The following is a 25,610-nucleotide window of genomic DNA, read 5'->3' on the forward strand; positions in this document are numbered from 1 at the left end:
CAAACACCTCCTACTGAAAGGAACTTCCCTTTCTTCAAGTGCTTTAATACCTTCAATCTAATTATTGTTAGATGCACAGGCTAAGGAGTCATTTTATCTCTTTAAGGTGTCTTTGGATATTTCCAAGCTTGTCAAGGCTGTCCTGATCTTTAAGACATCTGATGGTCACATGATTTCTCTTAGTCCCAAATTCCTAGGGACATGAAGGGGGTGGGACATTTTAGAACCCTGTGTCTATAACTACTATCTATATGATGGAATACCTTCACCTACCAAGACAGGCCTTGTCACCTGTCCCCATATCCCTCGGGTCAGCCTGCTCTGAAGCTTCTCACACTCCACTGCCAGATTCACTCTCCAGGAACATTAAGATTCTTTCTAATGGTGTCCCATGGCCTTCCAGAGTCATATCTGCCCTCTGTCTATCTTTCTGGCTCTACTTCCCCCAGGACCACCTCTGCCCCAGGAAACCTGGACTCGCTAACATCAGGGGTATGGAGACTGAGCTGTTTTACCGTTGCGTCCTGGTTCACACCATTCCCTGTACCTTGAAAAATTGAAGTTGTAACTGTCTTTCAAAATATAGCTCAAATTCCACCTTCTTTTGAAGTCTCCTGATTGTACCAGTCACAGGCGACAACTATCACTTGTGGAAAAACGACAGTTGTCAGGATGGGCGTCCAGGGTGTGCGGCCTGGATAGTTGCACAGGACCCCGTGCCAGTGGGCTCACACTTGGTCTCGTGCTCTACTGTTGCTGTCCGGAAAGTCTTTTTTTTTTTTTTTCTATAAAAGAATGCCCAAGCCCTGGCCGGCCGGCTCAGTTGGTTGGAGCATCATCCCATACATCAAAAGTCACAGGTTTGATTTCCGATCAGGGCACATGCCTGGATTTCCAGTTCAATCCCTGGTTGGGGCACATACAGAGAGGCCACTGATCGATGTTTCTCTCTCACACCTGCAAATAATGACAGTTTTACTCCTTTGCAATTTGGTACAGGTGTGGGTGAGGCAGGGTCTCAGGGAGTCTCCAGGGTGGGGGAGTGGAGGTCACCAGGTTAACACAGATTCAAACCTGGGGCCACATGTGGGCGCAGCGCCAGCCCATTCTGCGTCTCCGCCCCTCCTGTCTCAGCATGGCTTCTCTTTTACATCCTCAGTTGTAGCGCTTCCGTTTAGGTAGTCTCCGATGGTTTTCCAGGCTGGCGGGCCTGCAATTTAGTTGTAATTTTGATGTGGTCTTAGGAGGAGGTGAGTGCAGGGTCCACCTCCGCCATCTGGACCAGAACGCTGATTTGAATTTTTATGATGATTAGCAGCATTGAACACCTTTACATACACCTGTTGGCCACTGGTATGATGGGTATGTCTTCATGGAAAAATGTCTACTCAGATCCCTTGTGCATTTTTTAATCAAGTAATTTGATGTTTTACTATTGAGTTGTATGAATTCCTTTTCATGTTGCGTAGTAACCCCTTATCAGATATGTGGTCTGTGAATACTTTCTCCCATCCATTGCTGGCTATTCCATTTTACCGATGGTCTCCTTTGCTGTGCAGTTTTCACTTTGATGTGGTCCCACTTGTTTATTTTTGCTTTTTTTGTCTGTGCTTTTGGTGTCATAGCCAAAATGTCACTGCCAAGACCAATGTCTAGGACCTTCCCTCTGTTTGCTTTTAGAAGTTTTATGGTCTCTGGTCTCATGTTTAAATCTTTAATTCATTTTGAGTTCATTTCTATGACATAAGATAAGGATCTAATTTCATTCTTTTGAAATGCTTAATCATTTTGAAAACATTTTCATTTTGCTCTGAGAGTTGTCAATTAACTAGCCAGACCTAATAACTGTGCCCACTGAGGAAAGGACTTGGATCCCTGTTTTAAGTGACCTGGGCCTGCTCAGAGCGTGGGTATCTGATTTCTAACAGAGTTAGTAACTGTGTCACAAAATTATTCACTTCCCCCCTCATTTCAAGGAATTCTAACTACTGAATATTTATCAGTCTGGTTTTATACAAAGGATGAATAGTTTATTAATCCTCCCAAAAAACAATTACATTTTCTGCCCTAGCTGGTGTGGCTCAGTGGATTGAGCACTGGCCTGTGAACTGAAGGGTCACCAGTTCGATTCCCAGTCAAGGCACATGCCGGGGTTGCAAGCCAGGTCCTTGGTGGGGGGCACGCGAGAGGCAACCACACATTGATGTTTCTCTCCCTCTCTTTCTCCTTCCCTTCCCCGCTCTAAAAATAAATAAATAAAACTTAAAAAAAACCAATTACGTTTTCAAGAAAACATGCTAAATTAGTCTCTAATTGTGGCATTCTAGACGGAGACATTCGGGGCAAGGTACGGTGGCAAGGCACATTAGCCCTGGGGTTTGATGGACTCCCCTAAACTGTTCTGCTTTTTCACAGCTTTCCCCTCTTTTTTCCTGAAACCACAGGTTCTCTGAAACAGGTGTTTCTTCCAGTGGTTCTCATGGCAACAGCATGAGGGCTTGGGTTCCGTTTGTCTCGCGGGAGTGAATAGGCGGCAGCACTGTGTGTTAAGGCCTCTGACTGTGGGAGCAGAGCGGCGTCTCATGCTCCTTATGGTATTTCACAGTCTAGGGGAGCGTGAGATGCTTTTTGCATGGCTTTGTGCTTATCTGCCATAGCTCTTTGCCCATCGGAGCCTCTCAATGAGTGGCCTGCAATGAGTGAAACGAAAAGCAGAGAGCAGACCACGCTAGCTCTAGTGAGCGCCTCTGCTTCCTGAAACCTAGCCTGTGCCCAGCCCTGCTCCCGGGCTCCTGTGCTCGTCACTCCAGTCAATGACCCAACAGTCGCCGCCTGAAAACCACGCCTTCACCAATGTCGACATGGACAGGTAACTGGTACACAGTGACTATTTCTAAGAACCATATGTGTTTCTGAACAATTATTTATTTAACACCTAAAACATTAAGCTTAGAAGTTCTCTATTTCCACAAAGTATAACATTACACTTGTTACTTATTTTGAAACTAATGCAGAACTTGTGTTTGTAAGAATTGTGAGTTTCTATGCATTTATTTACTTAAAAGAATATTGCGCATTTTGACTTTTCCTGACTTAATCAAAGGTTTAAAACTGTAAGAAGGAGAAAAATTGCTGAGGTATCTGTGAAAATTCCGAGAAACTACAGCAGAGATACTGGATGTATTAGAGAAGAAATTAAATAATCCAGTGACGGAAATGAAACACAAAGAGGGTGGAGAAAGAGAATACCGAAGAAAGAGAAGAATGCTCGGAAAGGAAAGGAAGAACGAGTGAGCATATACAGCTACTGGATGTAAATAATAATTTTAAAAGGTGTCATGTTGTGGGACAGCATATTTGAACATTGGGTACAGACCTGAGGACCCCATAAGACATTGAAGTGCACCAAGCAGACAGGCATTGATAACCATTATGCTTTGTTAGAACAGCACGCTACTCCAGCCGAAGGTGGTCTCCCCGAATCTTCCACACAAGCCTCAGAGCGGGATCACTGTGAATGAGAACACAGAGGATCAACAGTAAGTAACTTGCTCATATTCACACACTTGGTAAGCAGCGGAAATGACTTTCAAGCCAAGGACTGTCCAAATCCATGGCCATGGTACTGAGGCTTACCATGCAGCACTCAGTAGTGGGCGGCCTTTCTGATCAAAGGCCTGGGGGTAGAGAAGGGACTGAGGCCGTAATTGGCAGTGCCGGCCATAGAACGTGCCGGTAGCAGCACACATCCCACACTTATGCTTAGCAAGCACTGTCACTAGACCCGCCTTCCACGGAGCAGCAACAGTGTGTGTTCATGTGTGCCAGTGTACTAGATGGGGCTTGCAGCTTTAAAGGTAACTTTCTGTAGCTTGTGACTTGAGCAGTGACACATGAGCTAGCACCATGGCCTTGGCTAGCCAGCTATGCCTGCTCTCCATGTTACTCACTTCTTTGTGCCCGACCGCTGTCTGTAGTTATGTTTCTGAGAACTCACATCAGTCTGTCCGTAACAGGTCAAAGGATCAAGGCGATGTCCTAGGGTAACGTTTGAGGGGACATCAGGGAATTTAGAGGCTGAAAGCCAACTAGTTAGCCAACACTACCATTACGCCCGATCTTAATATTCTACCCCAGCCTTCTGGAAGTCAGGACGACCCAAACCGAGCCAACGGGCTAGTACAGGACCAAGAGCAGACAGTCCTTGCTGCAGCCTAACCCTGCCTGCCCGTGTCACCCCTGCCTCGTACGCAGCTGCACCAGCCTCCAGCCCCATGTTCCTTCGCGCCCACTCTGATCCCAGCCGTCAGATTGCAGCTAAATCTAGTTCTGGACACCATTTCCCATTATTACCCAGAGACAGCGTCTCCCAGACAGTGACGAGAGGGAAGTGACTTTAGTCGACATGGAGCCAAAACTAAAGCCAAGCCATTAGCCAACCAACCCAAACAAACAAAAACCCTCCCCTTTTCTACGTACCAAAGGCTAGCTTAACACCAAGGGACAGCCTTGTGTAAAACAGTCTTTCCCATCTCTCCCAAACCCTTGCCCCGCCTGGTCCTCCACCAGAGCACTTTCTGGAGCCTCTGACGTGTTACACACGTGATTGTAGTCCACTCACTGCCTGCCCCCACACGCTCTACAGTCTAAGATCCACAGGAGCAGGGACTCTAACCTCCAACGATGCCTGCACAAGGTGAGGCCTTCATACACTTACCGTGATCGGAAAGGCATCTGGCGCACCCCTTCCTGGTGTGTATTTTCAAGGCCACCCCTCGGTTCTCTTTCACCCCATTTAACTTACAAAGTGAGAGACCCAGGCTGACATGGGGGTCTGTATTATTCCCCATTTTCCCACCCTCCAACATGTATACACAGTGAGTGGCCATCACACATTTTCGTCCCATTTCACATTATTTGTCATGGTTTCAATTTCCCACTTTAGTTTCTCATTAGTTGGCCTAGCACTCAGTTGGGATCTGAGCTACTGGAACATAAGGATAATCTAATTTTGCTAAAGAAAGAAACAAGACTTATGAGTAATATTTATTGAGTGCTTATTATGTACAAAACATCATGCAAGTCCTCTGAGCTCATTACCTAGCTTAACCCACACAACAGCCCCATGAGATCGGCATTGTTATTATCATCACCCCCACTTTGCAGTTCAGGAAACCGAGGATGAAGAGGCAATGCACCTAACGTAACATGGGTTATAACTGACAATCCAGCTCCGTCGACAGGAAAGTCTACGCTTCCAAGGAAGAAGGGAAGGAGAAAGAGAGCAGGCAGAAGGAATGGGGGCCGTATTTGTGTTTTGCTAAACCATTATAGCTGTATCCAAGAAACTCCAAGTTTTTAAAAGATGATTTTTAAAAACTCTCACTTCAATGTGAAAAAGTGAAGCTGGGGCTCGAGAGTTGCTGAGTTACAATAATGAAGTCATTATGAACGTCTGCAGTAAAAATAAAAGTGCTGTAGCTTCATAAGTATATAGCATTTTACCTGCTGCTGGACAAACTCAGGTGAGGGTTAACTGCATCATTTGCACAGGCTCCCTAGGAATTCTTATCCCTCCCTCTCCCTGGCATGAGAAAAAGAGCGCAAAGGCGGCACTGGAGAGCTCTGCTGCCCTGGGTACTCCTTTATTTCCTTTTAAAAGTGCAACCCACAGCAGTCTGTAAATGCAAATCAAATTCCTTAGTTAATCAATTGTGTTCTCATCAACGCAAGAAATGGAAACTCAGGCTGTGGAGGAAATAATTGAACTTGGTCTGCATGCCAGGTTCAATGCCAAGGTTCTGAGTTCTGAGGGAGCCCACATAAGGCCTCCTATGCAAGCCTGTCAAAGGAAGGAGGTGGATGGGAGGAACAAAGGCGTGCGAATAGGTGATGGAATGGAAGCAGAAGGCGACACCACCTACTTTGCCAGTTTGCCCAGACTTTTGATCTTGAGTGAAGGCTGCTTTCTAGTTTGGGAGAAGCCGCCATCCCACTGGGCAGGGCTATACTTCACGAGATGAGGTGAAGCAGCTTCCTCTGTTCTTCTATGCGGAGGAGTGGCTCCTAGCACAGTTTTGGACAGGAGTGCTTGCCCTGGTTTTAGCAGTCTGTCCTTACCTTCACAAAACTCCCTTAAAACCTAAGATATTTTTAGTTCAAAAATGATATTTTTGAGAACTTCAATAAGAGAAGTGGGCTCTTGTCCCTGCTGCAGCCTTATTTGTGGCTGCGTAAGTCATTTAACTACCCTGGTCTTGTTTCTACACCTGTGCGTGACGGGCTCAGCATTTCATCGTTCCATGGGCTTTGTAATTAAATCCAAGACAAATACCAGCCAGGAAGTGTATCAGTGGCAGCAGGAGTCAGGCTCACCTGAGGATTACATTAGTGACGGCACATCCGGGCTCTATCAAACGATGCCATGTGCTTTTTACTAACTCAGTACTCTGGATAAGTGATTTCACTTTTCAGTTAATGTTCATATTAATTTGCATCAGTCATGATGAGTTTGGTGTCTCCACGGTTACTTCTAAAAATGAAACCACGACTACAGATATTGTTCGAATAGGAGATGCTTGGACTCTGGTCTTGCTTACTTGGAGCCAAGTGCCCAGGTGGATCGGCTGCCCGGAACACGTCAATTGGAGGTGTCACAAGAGCAGCCCTGACTTTGTACCTTGCTATCAAAACATAAGCATTGTTGAACTGTTTGTTCCAGGGAGAGTTGTACCCAGCTTTCAAATATAAAAGAATATGGAAAACTCATTCCTTAGATTATTACCCAAGTTCAAATGCTGGCTTCTCCACACACTAGTATTTGCTCTTTTTAGTCAAGATATTTATTTTATTTGTTAAAGTGTAAACTCATTTTACAAATAAAGTAATAAACATATTTTCAAAAATTCTGACAATGGCATCAGGTGAAACTTCAGAAATTTTCTAGATATTTACAATGCATTTCCTACATTTTACACAAATAGATTATGCTCTATGTGATGTTCTTTTTACCTTTTTTAACACCTCTTAAAATATTACCCACATTTTCTTGCAGGCTTCTTAGAACTTCTTTTTATGGATGTCCCATATTTACTGAAACGGGCCTATTAATAAATGTACAGGCAGCTTTCTGTCCGGGGTTACTAGAGAACAACGCTTTCCTGAAGCCCCTTGCTCACTTGTGCAAATCTGGCAGCAGGATACATTCCTGGAAGCAGAGCTGCTAGGTCCAAGGTTATGGTCGTTTTCAATTTTGATAAGTATCACTAACTCAGCCAAGTTATTTCAGCGAGACTTCATTTCTTCCTGTCTGCAAACAGTGGACACCGTGACTTTCTCCAAGGTTTTGTATTGGGGTCAAATGAGATTAAGGTACGTAAAAGCCTAGGACACAGTGAGGAGGCTGCATGTTAATCTCCACCCTTCCTTTCACTTCCACAATTGTTTATGAATCTCACCATGAACTGGAGGTTTGGCCATGAACCCCACAAACAAAAAAACTTAACAGAAAACTCTGTGCCCCTTAAAATGTACCCATTTTAAACTCCATGGCTGAAGGTTACTCGTGAAATCTCTCGAAGTCAAATGGAGTATTTTCAAAAGGACACACATTTGTTACTAATCGTAAATCCCGCTTTCCTAGCCCAGTCAGGCCTCCCTGATCTGACAGTTGCTTCTTTTAACATACACATGTGCCCGATGATACACATAGAATGTGCTAGACTGATGCACCAGCTACCATCCAGCTTCCAGTCGTGTGGTTTCTTCTTGCGCGGCAATCTGGCTGCTCAGGTTAAGGCAATCATTTATTACTAAAACCTGTAGGCCCAACAAGGAAGAAAAACATTTTGACAAAAATGTGGAAAATTTTAGACCTCTCATTTCCAATCCACTTAAGGAAATTTAGTTCTGTCTTCCCCAAACCTCTGGGAGCCGCAAGGCATTTTAAAATTGATGAAAAGTGCAGAAGGAGGTTAATGGGACGTGTGCGAATGAAGATCCAGCTCGTGCTAACTCCAGGCCGAACCTACTGGAAGGGCCAGTCGAACCAGGCAGCCATTGCTCCTCTCGGTCCTGGCTGTTTATTTCGCACGCATTTCACTCAGCCCAGGGCCCAACCGGCCCAACAGCACTGCCGACCGGGCCAAAGATCCCCGTGGGTCACCGGGTCACCCAGCCCCGGCCCAAGAGACGGAGAGGTGCCCTCAGCTTCGAGCCCCACGCGGCCCCTCTCGGGCAGCCGTGTGCGGCGCGGTCGTGAGGGGGCCGGCCCGGACTCGCTCCCCCCGGGCGTCCTCACCGCCCCGAGCGTTTCCGCGAGGCGGGGGCGGGGACCCGGGCGCGGGCACGACCGTGGGACGCGACCCCGAGCGCCGGGACAAAGGGCGCCGGCGGCGCGGCCCGGGGCGGAGGGCGGGCGCGGAGGCCGGGCCGGCCCAAGGCACCGGGCGCGCCCCCGCCGGCCGCCGCGCGCGCCGCGCTCCACGGGAGGCTCGGCGGCGGGGGCGGGGGCCGCGCAGCCGGGGAGTTTCAGGAACTGGCGGAGCGGGCGGCGGCCGGAGTCGCCGAGCGCCCACCCCCGGGGCCGAGGCGGAGCTGCCGCCGCGCCGGGGCCCAGCCGGAGCCGCCCTCAGCGTAGCCTGCCCGCCTCGCGTCGACCGCGCGGCGCGGGAGAGGAGCCGGCCGTCCCGGGCCGGGAAGCCGCCAGCCATGGCCACCAAGGTGAGGGGCGCGCGGCGCAGGCCCCGGCGGCCCCTCGGCCCCCGGGCGGCGCGGGGCGGGGCGGGGGGCCGGCCTGGGGGCCCCCGAAACCCCCGGCTCGGGTCACGCGGAGCGAGAGCGTTCGGGACCCGGCCGGAGGTGCGGGAGGGTCGCGGGGCGGGACCCCGGGCGTGAGCGGCGCCGCTCGCAAAGTTTGCGCGGGGGCCGGGGCTGCGGCCGGGCCGAGGGACGGAAAGTTCCCGCGGCCCCAGCTCGCTGCGAGCAGCCGCCCCGGCCCCCGCGGGACCCCGATCACGGCCCCAGCGCCGTCCACTCCGCACAGACCCGCACGTCCGGCCGCCGCGGAACGGCGCGTCCCCTCCGTCGGCCGGGGCTGCGACCCCGCACGCCGGCGGGTTAGAGGGCCTGACCCCCGCCGGCGAGGACCCGGGCGTCTTAAGTTCAGGCCCGGCTCTGGGGGGACAGAGCACGCAAATTGATCTCCCCGCGCTTCCACTTCCTTCATTTTTCTTTTCTTTTCTTTCTTTTTTTTTTTTTTTCTTTTTGTTTTGCTACCTTTTCAGTTTGACTGGTATTTCCAGCGTGAATAAGATACGAAGTGGGAAATGACTGTGTTCTCAATAACGCGTTTGCCTGAAAAAGGCCCAGGCCCGAATTACGTGGTGGAACTTGGACTCGTGCCTGCTTATTGGCCAGCAGTGGTGTCTTGCTTATTTTAGGGTGTCGCTTGTGGAATTATTGGTCACTCTTTGCCCGCCGAGTCTGCAGGAGTCACCCTTCCCCGCGCCCGTTCCTGGGGCGTTTTCCTTAATTCTGGGTGTAAACTGGAGAAGCCTGGGCTGCGGAGTGAGGACCCCTCCAGCATCTGGTCCTGTGGTTTGGTGGTTGGATGTGATGGATGGATTGACTTTTGCAGGTGGTTTTTGTACTAATACCTTCATAAACATCAGCACCCTCTTTCGTATTCATGTTTGAAATCTCCAAGTTTCTTTTGGGGTGGGGACGACCTTACTTTTGTTGTTGGGTTTTGGTTAGAGAGAGAACTTAAGAAAGTGGTAAGAAATTTGAAGTCCCACTGAAAGATCAGGTTGGCTGATGTCATTTTTTAAGTTCTGTGCTCAGAACCTATCTAGGTGCAGTGTTTATTTTTTTTTTAAATGGAGATTATTCTCCAAGGAATTTACTGCCTGCTGTTACTTCTTGCTGAAATATTATTGTCTATGCCCTTCCTTGGTTTTATCAGAAGTGATAGAACTTGCTTCCTTTTCAAAGCACGTATAATTTTGTGTTGCTGTTTTTAAAAAAACAAAACAACTCAAGCTAAGGATTTCTAAGGGAATTTGATTTTGAGGTTTGTTGCCACACATTTCAGAAATTACCAGCTACACGGTCGTACGTTACACTCCTCTTGCAGCCTTCGGGACTGTGTGTGTGTGTGTGTGTGTGTGTGTGTGTGTGTGTGTGTGTGATGGATACCTATTTGGTGGTGGTCAGTGTCGTGGTATTTCTCATCCTGGACTACAGTGCGTGCTACCGCCCTGCCCTTTCAGTGGGACCCAGCTTAGCAGCTGGTGCAGGGATGGGCTGTGAAACTATTACTTCGACAGGTGCGCCTGAACTTAGTTTTTCCCTAACATAGAGAACGGTGCTGGTGGTTGTGCTAAACCTGAGTTGCACGTGCCCTGGCTGAATACAAGCCTCAGAGCATGCGTCAGCACTTCCTCCTTGGTGGTCCGTCCTGCCCTGAAGGCACAGTCCAGTGACTCTGGCCTTTAGTGTCTGTCACCTTTCTAATCAGCATTCCCCATGGACCCATTCTATGTGTATGTGGCGACAAACCACTTCCGTTTTTTTAAAAAAGGAAGAGCAAGGAAGCACGTAATAAAAAAGGACCCTGACTCAGTTTTCTGGTTTTCCTGCTTCCTGATGAGTCTTGTATCAAACCAAAACTCTCATTTTTCACTTGTTCCCAGAGAGTGACGTTGTCCCTCTTGGTTCCCCTGCACCTGCCACCCACACCTCGGCCCTTACCAACATTTGAGTGGGCTTTGTCCTCCCCTTTCTGCAATTGGGTATGTGGGGAGAACACACTTTCAGTAACTAGTAACTTCCAGCTTTTTATGAAATTGAACTCACGTGGCACTCAGGCTCTTGCAGTAAGTGATGACAAGTAAGTACAGTGCCTGGATGTTTTAAGCGGTGTTGGGTTTCCCTTTGAATTTATCAGAGAATGGCCTCGGTTCTTCGGGTATGATTTCCTTGTATATTATTCTTGTATGTTTTCTTAAAGAGACACTTCTAACTATCATGATTTGTTAAAAACTTTTCTGGCATAGTCAGAATAGAAATTATCTTTGAGAAGAAAAATTTGAATTGGCCATTTCTTTGCTGCCCCAGAAAGTCAGTCAGTACCTGCATATTTTAAAGGGGTTGATGGTCTGTCCCTTGATTCTGATGGACACCTAGTGTGCTGAATTCAGCTGTGTCGCTCCGGAACCAGTTCAGACCCCTTTAACGGATGCAGGGAAAGGCTCATGCAGGTGGCAGAGTCTTCTGGTCCAGGCCTCAGAAGAGTATATTCTGACACAGTCGTCCGGTGAACGTAGGGGTAAATTAAGTTTCATTTATTACATCTTGGGAAAGAAATGACTTTTTGGCCCATAATTACAAGAGGCACATAAAGAAAATAGTTAATGAAAGTTAATCCGTCGCTGTACAACTTCGTTGTCATTTCCATTTCAAAGTTAACCTTTGGTCACTAGCTGGACCCTTTTGTGCTTACGTAGTCACTTTTGGGAGAAACCATTATAACGAGATTCTAAGAGTTCCTCAGGCTTTTTTTTTAACTTTTCTTTCCAGTTCAAGTGCCTGAAGTTACACATTTGTGTTATACTGCTTATGCAGTAGAATTAAGTGGTGATGGAGTGTTGAAATACTGCTAGGAAATCAGTGAATTGCTCAGGACCATTCACGATAAACATTACAGGGAGCAGTTTAGAAAGCAAACTTCGTGGTCTCTCCAGAGCAAAAACCTCTACCTGGGGGGGTGAGGAAAAAAAAAATAGAAATAGCTTTCTAAAGAGCGCTCACGGTTAAAATTGGTTTTGAGAGTTTTTTGAAAAAGAGCATGGAAAATGCTACCTTTTAATTTTTCGTAACAGTAATATTTTTAAAAGACTCGTAGTAGACTATCCACACAGCTTTTGTATAGTCAAAAATTCTGTGACAGGAGAAACGTAAACCAATTTCGTATTAAACAAGGAATAGATTAGAAAGCATAAAAATTTCTGCAAAGTTTTCTTCCACTCCCTGTTTTTAATTTTACTTACTTATTTATTTTTACTCCTCACCTGAGGATATGTTTATTGATTTTGAGAGAGAGAGCTTCTTGTATATGACCTGACTGGGGATTGAACTTGCAACCTTTCCGTGTACAGGACGAAGCTCTAACCAGCTGAGTCACTTGCCCAGGGCACTGCTCCCTGTTTTTATATTGACCATCGGAAAATTAAATTACAGTTTTACTTTAATTGCCCACCTAACATTTTGTAACTTTGCATATGCTGTTTTTTATTTTCTGGAATGCTGTTCTCTGACCTTTTCCCCCAGGTACCTTCTTTTTATACATTCTGTCTCAGTTCAAAGCCTCAGTTCCCTCTGGAAAGCATTCCTGATGTGCCCAACCCTTGTGACAGGGTCACATATGTCCCTATTGCCATTTAAGGTATGTTCCTATGACCAGGGGTTGTCTGCTTTTGAATGCCGTCAGCCCCAGGGGTCTGGTACTGTGTGTTTGCTCACCTTCACATGCTTTGTGATCAGCACCGACCGAGGCTCTTGATAAGCTGTTATTTTCCAAGGGAACGCTAACTTTTCTTGCCCCCGTACCTCTCTCTCCAGTTTGAAATAGCGAAACGATATTCCAGGGTGATAAGTGACTATTAGAGAAAACTATCTCCAACTGTAAGCTTTCATTTCATTTAATTGTGCATTGTAGTAAACTTGTTTTTCAGTATACATGGAAAATACACACCTATAGCTTACGTATAGCGAAGTTTCTTAAATATAATAATTCACTTTTATTAATGATTACATGAGAAGTTGGTTCTTATGTTTTAAGGTCATTGGAACAAGCTTCATACATCTGAAACTTTGAAAAGATCTTAAGCCATGAGTTGTTAGAAGTGTGTTTAATTTTTTTGATTATTTTATTTTTTTAAACAATAGCCTTCTTATAAAAAAGGATTTTATTTATTTTATTTTTAGACAGAGGGGAAGGAGGGAAAAAGAGAAGGAGAAAAACATCAATGTGTATTTGCCTCTCACACGCCCCCTACAGGGACCTGGCCAGTAACCCAGTCATGTGTCCCGACTGAGAATTGACCTGTGGCTCCCAGGTCAGTGCTCAATCCACTGAGCCATACCAGCCAGGGTAATTTTTCAATTACGTTCACATACAGCATTATATTAGTTTCATGTGTACAACATAGTAATTAGACATTTATGCAATTTACAAAGTGATCACCCCAATAAGTCTAGTACCCATTTGACACCATGCATAGTTATTACACTGTTACTGACTGTATTCCTTATGCTGTGCTTTACATCCCCATGACTGTTCATAACTACCAACTTGTACTTCGTAAGCCTTCACCTTTTTCACTCATTCCCCCAACCCCCCTCCATCTGGCAGCTATCAAAATGTTCTCTGTATCTATGAGTTTGTTTTTGTTTTGCTTATTCTTTTATTTTTAGATTCCACATATAAGTGAAATCAGGTGGTCTTTGTCCTTCTCTGACTTAGTGTGATACCCTCTAGGTCCATCCATGTTGTTGCAAATGGTAAGGTTTTGTTCTTTTTTATGGCTGAGTCATACTTTATTGAATAAATGGGCCACTTCTTTATCCATTCGTCTGGTGATGGAGACTTAGGTTGCTTCCATATCTTGGCTATTGGAAGTAATGCTGCTGTGAGTGTCTGGGAGGGTATGCCTTCTTGAATTGGAGTTTTGGGTTGCTTCGGGGAAAGAGCAGGAGTGGGATTGCTGGGTCCTTCTTTGTCTCTTGTTGTGGCCTTTGCTTTAAAGTCTGTCCAGTCTGGTGTAAGTATTGCTACCCCAGCTTTTTTAATTTCCACTTTCATGAAACATCTTTTCCTCTCCCTTTGCTTTCAGCCTGTGTGTCTTTGGATGTGACGTGAGCCTCTTGTGGGCAGCAAACTGAGGGTCGTGTTTTCTTATCTACTCAGTTGCCCTCTGTCTTTTAATTACAGCATTTAATCCATTTGCATTGAAAGTAATTATTGATAGGTAGTATTGATATTTTATTATTCATACTTTTTATCTTTTTTAATTTTTCTTAAAGAAGTCCCTTTAACGTTTCTTATAATACTGGTTTGGTGGTGATAAACTCCTTTAGGTGTTTCTGGTCTGGGAAGCTCTGCTGGGTAGAGTTATCTTGGGTGCAGGCCCTTGCTTTTTATCACGTTGAGTATTTCATGCCAGTCCTTCTGGCCTGCAAAGTTACTGTTGAGAAAGTCGCTGGCAGTCTCATGGGAACTCCTCTGTAGGTAACTGCTTTTCTCTTGCTGCTTTTAAGATTCTCTCTTTGGGATTTTAGTTATGATGTACCCTGATGTGGGCCTATTGGGGCTCACCTTTTTTGGGACTTGTTGTGTTTCCTGGGCTTGTATGTGTATTTCCCTGGCCAGGTCTGGGAAGTTTCCCATCGTTATCTCTTCAGACAGGTTTTCAGTTTGTTGCCATCTGTCTCCTTCTGGCACCCCACGATGCGAGTGTCGTTGTGCTTGATGTCATCCCAGAGGCCCCTTAAACTGTCTTCAATTCTTAGATCCTTTCTGCTGTCTTGGTTGGATGTTTTCTGCTCCCTTGTCTTCCATATTGCTCGCTGACTTGATCATCTGCTTAATCTAATCTACTGTCGAGTCCCTGTAATGTATTCTTCACTTCGGTTATTGTGTTCTTTGTTTCCGACGGTTCTTTTTTTATGGTTTTCACCTCCGTTTTTATGTTTCCTGTCACTTTGTGATGTTCTCACTGAGGTCATTGAGCGTCCTTGTAATCAGTGTTTCGAACTCCATCTGGTAGACTGCTTGTCTCCATCTTGTTTCGTTCTTTTTCTGGAGCTTTTTTCTGTCCTTTCATTTGGGACATGTTTTTGGGTCTCCTCGTTTATTCTGCCTCCCTGCGTTTCTTTCCGTGTATTTGGTAGAGCTGTTATGTCTCCCAGTCTTGGTGGAGTGTGTTTTCGTAGTAGATGCCCTCTGGGGTCTGGTGGCACAGCCTGCCTGGTTACCTGAGCCAGGTGCTCCAGGTGCGTTTGTTGTGTGAGCCCCCCCCCCCCCCGATGTAGTTGAACCTCTATTACTGTTGGTGTGTCAGTTGGAGGAATTGACCCTCAGCCTGACGGTTGTGAGGACTGACCGTGACTCCAGTGGAGGAGCTGACCCTGTGGAGCAGGAGTCACTTTCGAGAGGCTCTGGTGCCTGCTGAGTCTGCCCCTGGGTGTGTCATTTGTGGGGATGGGGAATGGTTGGGCGATGCACTGGTGGGGCGATGCTCTGGCTGGCCAGTGGGTGTGTTGGTGCTGGGGCCTCTTGGTGCAGGCCAAGGTCAGCCGCTGCCTGTGCCCTGCTGAGGGCCATTGGTGTGAGCTACCAGGTGATCTGCAGGTGGTTGCCACTGGCGCTGGGCTCGGCTAAGCCGCCTGGGAGAGGCTAAGCTGTGCATTGAGGTCAGCTACCTCTAGTGTGGGGCTTGGGGCTGCTTAGTAAGAGGTAAGGGGCACACCTAGACCAGCTGCTTGTTTGGAGTTTGTCTACCTTCGAGAGATTTTAGGAAAGTCCTCAGCATGAGCCAAGGCAGGCCACTTGTATGGAAAAGCTGCTGGAGGTGGCCTGGGTGGGCCTCACAGTTGGATGGGGTGGGGCCTCAGGGAATCACCAGGGTGGGGCAGACAGTGTTATGAGGCTGATGGATACTCAGATATAGCCAGTTTGCAGGCCGGGTTGGGGGAGGGCTCAGAAAAGGAACAATGGCCTCTGCCAGCACGCTGCCCCTCCAGCCCTCACCCTAGAGCCAGATAATTCATTTGCTCCACATGCCCCTGGCTCCTTTGGAGCTGCTGCCCCAGTGCTGGAGCTCAGGTTGAATGAGTCTGAGTAAGTCTGTGCAATCCCTTTAAGAGGAATGCCTGGGACTCCAGAAGCCCTCAGTCTCTCTCAGCTGCACTCCACACTGGTTTTCACAGCCAGAAGCTATGCGGACTTCTCTCTGGCACTGAGGCCCTGGGCTGGGGGTTCTGGTGTGAGACTGGGACCCCTCATTCTTCCAGGGTGACCTCAACTGCCGGAATTCTCCTCCGATTTTTAACCCACGTGTGGGTGTGGGACCAGTCTGTTTTGTGTCTCCACCCCTCCTACCGGTCTCAGCGGGACGAGTTCCGTGTGTCCTTCGTTCTGTTCAGCTAGACTGCAGGTGGTTCTCAGTGGGGATTGTTCTGCAGTTTAGCTATAATTTTGATGTGGTTGTGGGAGGAGGCCCAAAGTGTGTGTGAAAATTTTTTAAAGTATAGGGTTTTTCTATTTATCTTTTTGTTAATGATTGCATTGTGATCAGGGAATCTGATTGATGTTAATACTATACCTGAAAATTTGTTGAGGCTCACTTCGTATCTAGCATATAATCAGAAATGTTCCACCTGTGCATAATATATATATTCCCTGACTGATACACATATGTGTATTTTGAGTGTGCCCACTAGAATGAACTTACTAATTATGCCTTTCACATCTGTGTCCTTACAAACTTTGCTTGAATCTAAGTGACCTTTTGTCTACTTGCCAGACATGTTAAAATGGTAGATTTAAAAAAAAATCTCTGAGTTTAGAATTAGTATTATCTTCCAGGTGACTTGAACTTTTTTTAATAAGATTTTATTTATTTAATTTTAGACAGAAGGGAAAGAGGGAGAAAGAGAGGGAAATAAATATCAATGTGTGGTTGCCTCTCATGCGCCCCCTCTCACCCCCCACTGAGGACCCGGCTGCAACCCAGGCATGTGCCCTGATGGGGAATTGAACCAGTGACCCTTTGGTTCACACGCCGGTGCTCAGTCCACTGAGCCACACCAGCCAGGGTGTGACTTGAACTTTTTATCATTATGAACTAGTGTTCTTTATAATACACTTTTTTCTTAAAGACCATTTTGTCTAAAGTTAATGTGATTTCACTAACTTTCTTTTGGTAAATATGTGCCTGGTGTATTAAAGGCTGTAGCTAAATTTTACCTTTTTGTCTAGTCTGGCAGTCTCTGTAGCTAGAGAGCTTTCTCTGCTTTTATTTGTGTTTATGTTTGGATTTCAGGCGATCATCTTATAGATTGAGGATTCCCTCCCCCTTTCTTACTTTACTGTTTTTTTCCTTCCTCAACTTTTTGGAAGGTTTGTCCCATATGTTGCCTTTTTTTTCGGTGGCTATCATAGGAAGTATGTTACTGTTTCTCAGTTGAAGTCTGAAATCCCTCAGTTGTTACCCTCCCCCTGGGGGAAAGACGTTTGGATTCTAAACGCCAGCCGTCTACCCCCAAACAACCAGTTGCTGCCTGGTGTTTGAGTTTTCTCTTTTCCACCACAAATTAGACATTTTTCTTACTTTTTATACAGTTAATGCTTATTTATATTTCATCACGTTTTACTGCATTTTTTGCCTACTCTTCCTTTTTACATTCCAGTTCTTGCATGATTTTCCTTCTGACAAAAATGAATTCTTTGGAATTTCCATTAGGGAAGATTTGTTGTTGCTAAATCCCTTATGTGTGAAAATGTAGTTTGCTTTATTCTTGAAATAATAGTTTCCTAGGTGGATTGTATTTCCTTTTGGCATATTTGAAGTTGTTATTCCCCTGTTTTCTCCCAGCTTTCAAAGTCACTGGGAAGAAGTTAGCCATCTCAGACGGTTCCTTTACGGATGGTCGGACTCTTCCCTCTGCCTGTTGTGAAGGCCTCCTCTGTGTCCTCAGTATTTTGCGGCTTCACTGCGGCGTGTCCATGTATGGATTTCATGGACCCAGCTTGGGGTTCCATGGGTGTCTCGGGCTTGTTGGGCGCTGTGGAGCAGAGCGGTTGGGCGGAACTCTCAGCGATGCTGCAGATGCCGCACATCTGTTCGGGTCCATGTGGCGGCCATCTGCCGCGTGTGGTTCGTGTGACTGAGGAGCTTTGCGATTATTTTTGATTTAAGTGGCCGCATGTGGCTAACGGCTCCTGTGCGGGGAAGAGCGCAGCGGAGAAGGTTCCCAGGATGATCGTTTCGCCAATATTGCCTCCTCCCTCTCTCTGCCCGGAACTCGGGTTGGCGTGCAGGAGTGCAACAGACGTGCAGCTTCCTGACTCTCACCTGTCGCCCTTCCTTGTGCTGCGTGCTGGATACTTTCTTCAGCTCCTACTTTCAGCTCAGTGTTCTTTTTTTAGTTGGGCCTAATCTGCTCTTCAATTTTTAGTGATGTTATGACTTTAGAATCATATTTGGTTCTATCTCAAATCTGCTTGGTCATTCTTTATAGTCTCTGATTCTTTCCTCATTTTAAAGCTTCACTTAGGCGTAGGTAACATTTATAGTTTGGGTCTGGTAATTCTAATATTTGAAGTCTGATTTGGCTGTCTATTTCTTCTCGTTCTCACTCATGGTGCCTTGTTTTCTTGTGTTTTGTGATTTTATTTTACTTTTTTCTGTGAGTTGTTCATTTTCCATGGAACTTCATCTGAGGGAATTTTAATACCTAAATTGAAGTCACTCCACAGAGACTGTGTCTTCATTTAGGCCAGTCTCCTGGGGACACCACCTCTTGGGGTCGTTCTAACTTTAGTCCTGGCTGATGTTTTCCCAGCCGTGCTGGGCAGCATAAACATGGACCTCGGATCTCAGGGGAAATCCCTGTCCTCCTCCTCCGCCATGCCAGCGATGGTGTTTCTTTGCTGTTCCCTTTGCACAACAGGTTCTTCCCTTTCCCCTTATGTCGAGGTCCTCTTGGGGTCCCCCCTCCTAGCTCCATACAGGAGCCCCACCCTTCTCCCGCACAGCCTTCAGGTCATCCTCCCAAACTCACGTGGCCAGGGTTTGGAGGAGCCCCCCAGGGTAGAACCCTGTCTCCGCACGTGGTTTTCCTCCCAGGGTGTCTGCTCTCAGCCATGACCTGTCTAGATCCTTTCCTTTTGTGCTGACTCAGCAATGTCTTTTAAATGGTGTCTGTGTGTGTGTGTCTTTTGCTTTTAATATTTTACTCAACACTTCAGTGTTTCGGTCTGGTTAGCGTACCAGCCTTCCATGTTTGCCAAAGAAGCCAAGTTAGAGCATCTGTATCACAACAGACTGGGAAGGGAGGGGAAGATGTGCACCCAAAGGGTTAGTCTGCTTTTGGAGGAAAAAGGTGAAAGAGCAAAGTTGTTAAGCATTTTAATTGAAACCAAACCCAGAGTCAAGCAATCGGAATAACAGACAGTGTGCCCTGGCTGATGTGGCGCAGTGGGTAGGAGCGCTGTCCCGTAACTGAATGGCGTGGGCTCGATTCCCAGTCCAGGTGTGTACAGGAGGCAACCAGTCGATGTTTCTCTCTCTCCCCCTTCCTCTCTCTCTTCCTCTTTCCTTAAAAAGCAGTGAAAAAATGTCCCTGGGTGAGGATAAAAATAACAGACTGTGGGCATCGCACTTTCTAATTGGCACTTTTCTCACCCTGTCCCCGCTTTGACTCTCAAAATCATGTGAGATCGATTCAGCCCATTTACTCATTTTCAGTCGTTGCAAATGCAGTGTTTAAGGACGTTACTCGTATGGCTCAATTCTTCTAAGTTATTTTTAGTGTCTGAAAAGTGAGTCAGGTAGTAGTATTACCTGAGGAGGCAGGATCTAAAAGTCGCCTCTGTGTGATGATGGTTTATTATGTCAAAGAGATGTGTCACTTTAGGGATAAGTTAATGAGGGTGAAAGATGCAGCCTTGTTCTGGGCACTGTTGCCCCTCGTCATTCACTGTGTCAGCTCAGTGTCAGGTCCTCAGCTCCACCGTGGGACGTCACCTGAAAGGCTTTGTCCTCTCCCTCAAAGAGCAGTTCCCAGAGGTGTCGTGTCCTGGAGGAGCGGGGGCCTTCTGCCTGGCCCGGGGGCTCCCACGCAGCCCCTGCCAGCAAGGCCTAGGGGAGCTGAGTCTGGAAATGTTAATTTTTCTTTAATTCATTCAGCGAATGTTTTAAACATTCTCTCACATCAGTCTCTGTTAAAATACCCAGTGCATCAGAGTTGGGTCTTTGTCTTGCACAGTCCCAGGTGTTGAGGTTAGCAGACATTTCAGAGGCTCCTCTGCTCCTCTTGGTGCCGGAAGTAAGGATGCTAGGGTTTGGACCCTTGCCCAAGAGAGCTGACATTCAGAAATTGAAGAGCTATTTGAAATGTACCAGCTAAATGCCAGTTTGAAACATTTTAGTATTTCCTGGTGCAAATGCACAGAAGAGGGTTTGAAAATGGAAATATATATATGTGTGTGTATATATATATATGTATGTGTGTATATATATACGTATATGTTAATAGCAGCAGTCTGTCTCATGGTGGCTACACTTAGCAACTTCCTTTTCAGCTCTCAGCCTGTTTTGTGTTCTCAAGATTCTGAGTAATAAATATATATTTTTTCAGTAATAAGGAAGAAAACAAGTTCGTTTTTTTTTAATTTAAAAACTTACTGTCACTAACCAGGCATCTAAAGCAGATTCCCAAATTTATCCACCTTTTGTTAATTTGTTTTGAATTATACTAAGATGAAAAAATTGTTTTAGTTAGTGTTTTTAATTAGTAAGTAGCATGTCAACAGAAAAATAAAAAATGCTATTCAGGGTTACAGATAGAAACTTAGAGATTTATTTTATTTAGGCACCATATTTTCCTACTTCTTCCAAAGGATAAAAAGTATTTTTTAACTTTTAAAAATGGCTAAAAACTTAAAATGAGCAGCATTAAACCTGAAAGTCTTAAAAATTGCTGCTTTCTAAACACAGTTGTAACTTCCCCTTCTCCCCGCAGCGAAGGCTGCGAGGAAGTGAGGCGCCCAGCCTTTGTGGGGCAGTAGCAGTGGTTTGGTTTGTTTTTTTTAATCATTTCTGTACTTTCCCCACCTTCATAAGATTGTAGAGTCAAGAGTTAATTTTAAGATTTTTACAGCCTTTTTGTTGATGTGTCAGACTTTTGTCCTGTGGTTGCCATTTACCAGTAATTACGTAAAGCACGTTCAGTGCCCTCATAACCAGAAGTCCCAGGAAGCTAGAAAATCTCAGCCTTTGCAGTGCTGAGATCTGTAGTTGCGTTAGATTGAGCCGTCTTAATCATTGCAAGCTGAGACGATGCCAACAGTTACAGGGTTTCCTATTTGTTTTTTGTAAATTCTGATACGGAAAGCCACTTCTGGAACTAGTCTTTACGACTATATCTACTGTTTTTAAACCGACTCCCCTTTTTGTTGAGTAAAAACATCTCTTGCTCTTCCTGTAGTTTGTATTATAAAAGTGGTAGGTGGTGATTCTCTAAAATGCAAGTATTAAATATCCACCCCAAGTCCCCTCTGCTCTGGCTCATTAGGAATCTCTTTCTAAGGAAGGTTATGAAATGGGAATAAGCTTCCATCTAAGAAAGAAATTGGAGTCTTACTAAAGTGCATCAGTGTTTTATGTGACCATGTTTCCTGAGCGTAGGCATTAATGAGAGAGCCGTGGTACCCAAGCTGCATCCCCAGCCCCTGCCCGGGAGCTTCTTGCATCACAGACTGCTGGGCTCCACTGCAGAGTTTCTGATGCAGGAGGTGGAGCCCAGAGCACAGAGTGCCTAGCTGGTGCTAATGGACTGGGACCACGCTTTGAGAGCTGCCCTAGTGGAAGATGGGAAGAGAAAAGAAAAGAAAGAAGAACCTGGTTCTGTCCTTGGTTCATCCTTGGAATCTGTGGAGTACGAAATGGGTGGGCGCTAGGACACTGTGTGCAGTGAATGTTGTTTCTTGTTTACAGGACTCTTCATTCTGACTGGGTTCAAGTGATGCCGCAAATCAGAATATTGACAGTCTCACACAGAAGCCGCTAGCTTCTCATCAGCTGTTCTGTGTTGTGTTGATCCACCCTGTGTATCGTGTGCCAAGAGACTTGACACCGTTGGGGTCTGTAATTATCACGGGGGCATGGTGACTGTGGCTGGTCATTCCTCTTCCTGTTGCTTCAGCCAGCCAGGAAGCCTGCCATCCAGTTCTGTACGTCATCATCGAACTTCACAGTTGTCAGCCAGGATTTGTTTGCATTGTGTGCTACATGCATTTTAAAAGTGGCTGTATGATGGTGATTTTTCATTCACCAGGGGGAATTATTATATAAGAGAATCCTGTTTTTAAATTATTTTATAATTCAGATAACCTATGATACTTCTGTAAACCCAGTCTTTTAAAAACTAGGAATACTTTGAATTTTCATGGTCTGTGGTTAACAGGAGGATATTATTATATGTAACTATCAGGGGATATTTATGGGAAATGTTAAGTATTCTACTAAAAATCAAAAGTTTTTTTTTCCCCTGTAAACAGGCTCTCTCCAGAATTTATAAATACTGTAAGTCAACAATGCGTGCACGTTTTCCTATGCTCCGAGACTTTATAGTCTAACAGGAAACAGACACTTTAATCTCCCAGTTAAATGTTACATTTGCTGCGGTAGCACAGGGTTTGGAGTCAGAAATACGTCTCTAATCTATTTTCCTGCATTCACTGTCATTGGAAACTTAAGAGTAAAAATGAATTTAAGTCAATAAAGAGGCAACAGTTTGAAAACTTTATGTAGAAATAAATGCTAGTTAAATACTCTGGTTTACATTTGTCATAACGTAGAATAGAGTCATTTCTCTACCTTAGTGCATTACAGAATGGCTTTAAATAAATGAGAACACGTGCAGTTGGAGGTCCCTTTGAGTTATCGCACTGACTGCCCTTGCAGGACAGAAAGTACTTCTCCAGTCTCCTGTGCTGGGGTCTACAACGTTACCTGGCACTGGTCCCGCGGAGCCACCGTAGGAGCCAGTGAACAACACAGGCTGTGCAGCCTGTCTGTTTCCGTGGCCTGTCTTGTTCCAGTTCCCTGTGCCTGCGGGCATCGCGTCTTGGAATGGTTAGAACGAATCTGCTCCTTTTAATTTTTAGGTTGGTGATTTAGTTAAAATGTATGAAGTGTTTGGTGTGCTTGGTTGGAAACACCCAGAGTTTGTATTCCAGATTAGGGATTCCCAGCTGCTGAGTTTTCAGGGATCTTTAAATGGAAAGGAGCAAACATTGTTACAGATTGTGTGTCTTCTTCACATTTGCAGCGGTTTAAAAGTGTATGTAGATTATGGTCCTGGCTGGTGGGGCTCAGTGGATGGAGCGCCGGTCTGCAAACCAAAGGGGCACCGGTTTGATTCCCACTCAGGGCACATGCCTGGGTTGTGGGCCAAGTCCCCAGTGGGGGACATGGAGAGGCAATCACACACTGATTTTTCTCTCCCTCTCTTTCTCCCTCCCTTCCCCTCTCAAAAAATGAATAAATAAAATCTTTTAAGAACTTATACTTAAAAAGTATACGTAGATTATGTTATTAATAAAATGTGGGTATTGTAGATGGTCGTGGGGATGTAAAGCACAGCATAGGGAATACGGTCAATAATACTGTAATAACTATGCCTGGTGCCGCAGGGGCACTAAATACTATTGGGATGGTCACTTAGTAAGTCATACAATGTCTAGTCGCTGGGTTGTACGCCTGAAACTAATATCGTGTGTCAACTGTAATTGAAAAATAAAAATTACTTAGTCAAAAAATAAAATATGAATACATTTAAAAATACTAATGACTTAATATCTTTTGGGCATTAAGTATTCCTAATGAAAGGTACTTTTGTACAATTACTGTTGTTTGTGGGGCGTGTGCGTACATAAGGAATTAATTTTGAGGTTGTTGACTTTCCTCTGATTCAAGGTAGCTGTTCCATCAAAGCCCACCTCCTTCACTGGTGTTTACTGGTCCTTGAGTTTTGTACTTAGAAGAGAAGGTTCGTTGTGTCCGTCAGTTTCGATGCAGTGACTGGGTGCAGTGAGTTTATGTGACGGTGGTGTTTGCGTGTCAGTGCAGTCATGGGCACACCGCGTGGGGATTGGGAGTCCGCGTTCAAACCCCAGCCAAGTCCCCTGCATTACTTTGGAAAGTTCCTTAATGCTTCAGTTTCCTCGTCTGTAAAATATAAGTAATACTATGAACTTGTGTGTGATTTTCCATTGTACCATCCAGATGAGGGGAAAAAAAGAACTTAATTTTTCTGTAATAATTTATAACAAATTATGTTTCCGTTCTGTTGGGGAAGTAGAACTATAATCTCTTAGTTCACAGGCCTCCTCTTGCCCAGGGTTAGGTACAGCGTGTGGGTGGGGTATTTATGTAATGCCATGGGGGGGCACCTCTCTGCAGAGGGCCCAGGTGTCACTCTCCCTGTAGTCAGCTCCCCTCTCTGTCCTAGTTCTCTCCACCACTTCCGTGCCGTGCCTGAGGGGACTGGCACCATTCTGCCTCTGTCACGCTCTCTGCAGAAACTCAAACACTTTCTGTCCTAATGCCAAACACAGCTGTTTCCCTCCTGTCTGTTGCCGGGTCACCGTGGCTCTGGCACCAGGGGACGGTTCCTTCCTGGTCTCACCGCTGTCTCTGGGCTCTGCTCTGTGCTGTCCAGGCTCCAGGAGTGGGGGCGGGGGCGGGAGCGACAGAGGCCTCACCTCGTGCAGCGTTCTCAGGGCTGGTTTCCATCTGGACCAGGCGGTCTCTGTTCTTCAGGCGTCGGGAACCCTCTGCCAGGAAGACATGACTGCTGTGCCCTGTCGCCGTCCTCTCCTGCAGGTGGTGGGCGCTGCTGGTCTGGATTCGGAAGGTGGGAGAAAAGACAAGGAAGAAAACACCACTGAAGATGAAAAACTAACATTTCAAGAATATCATCTCTACAAAATTTGCTCAAGAATTAAGTAAAAATGTACAGAAAGGGCTCACAGAGTGTCTGGCTTATAGCAAGGGACAGTTGCTAGGGCTGAGCAGGGTTACTCACTTTGTTATAGAAATAACTGTAAACTGGGACCTGCTGGGCCCCAAGGTCCAGGACCTACCTTAACTGTATTCGAGGGGCTCAAACAGGGTTTTGTGATTTCATGTTACTCTTGTGGGCGCGATGTACTTTTTGATCTGATTCTTACCCCAAACTCCACTAACCCGCTTTCCCAAATCCCGGTGTCTGGCAATTTGAGGTTGATTCTTGTTGCCTTTGCCACGGTGTATCCTGTTAATGCTGGTAAATTACCTTTCATACGTGAAAACAAGATAAAAACGAGGAGAGTGTTAGAGCCATGGAGGACAAAAGTATGACAAATTTAAAAGCACGTTGGCACTGCTAGAAAATCATGCCCTGTACCACTGAGTGTGTTTCTCAGGGCCCTTGGCCGAGTTCACCTCTCACTTCCTTGGATGCTCCAGTGGGAGGTCAACGTGCTCTGATTGATCCGGCTTTGGTAACCTCATAGTGCATTGCCGGTAACTTCCATTTTTAATGTTTTAAACAAATTTAAAAACAATTTCAAAGCATTATGAATACAGAATCCTAGACTTTTAACGATTATTCCCTATTTGTCTTAACTGTAAACTTTCAAGCAACTTATTTTTATCAAAGCTTCCCAAAACATTCAATTTATTTTCTTGAAATGATTACTCTTTTTCACACTCTTGTTTCATTGTATAATAATCCCATTGCTTCACCACAGTAATAAGTACAATGGACATCAACAGGTT

At 45.7% G+C, this 25,610-nt stretch overlaps 1 protein-coding gene across 2 annotated transcripts in view; it reads left to right on the top strand.

Moving 5' to 3' along the window:
• Positions 1–8,406: 8,406 nt before the first annotated feature.
• SNX9 (sorting nexin 9) overlaps positions 8,407–25,610 on the top strand; it is an 87,251-nt gene continuing 70,047 nt past the window's right edge. For both annotated transcript variants that reach the window (XM_053913622.2, XM_053913623.2), the window contains exon 1: positions 8,407–8,721. In XM_053913622.2, coding sequence (XP_053769597.1) covers positions 8,710–8,721 — 12 coding nt within the window. In that variant the 5' untranslated portion in view covers positions 8,407–8,709. The remainder of the gene's footprint in view (positions 8,722–25,610) is intronic.

Source organism: Desmodus rotundus, chromosome 11 (assembly GCF_022682495.2).
Source record: "Desmodus rotundus isolate HL8 chromosome 11, HLdesRot8A.1, whole genome shotgun sequence".
Lineage (NCBI taxonomy): Eukaryota > Metazoa > Chordata > Mammalia > Chiroptera > Phyllostomidae > Desmodus > Desmodus rotundus.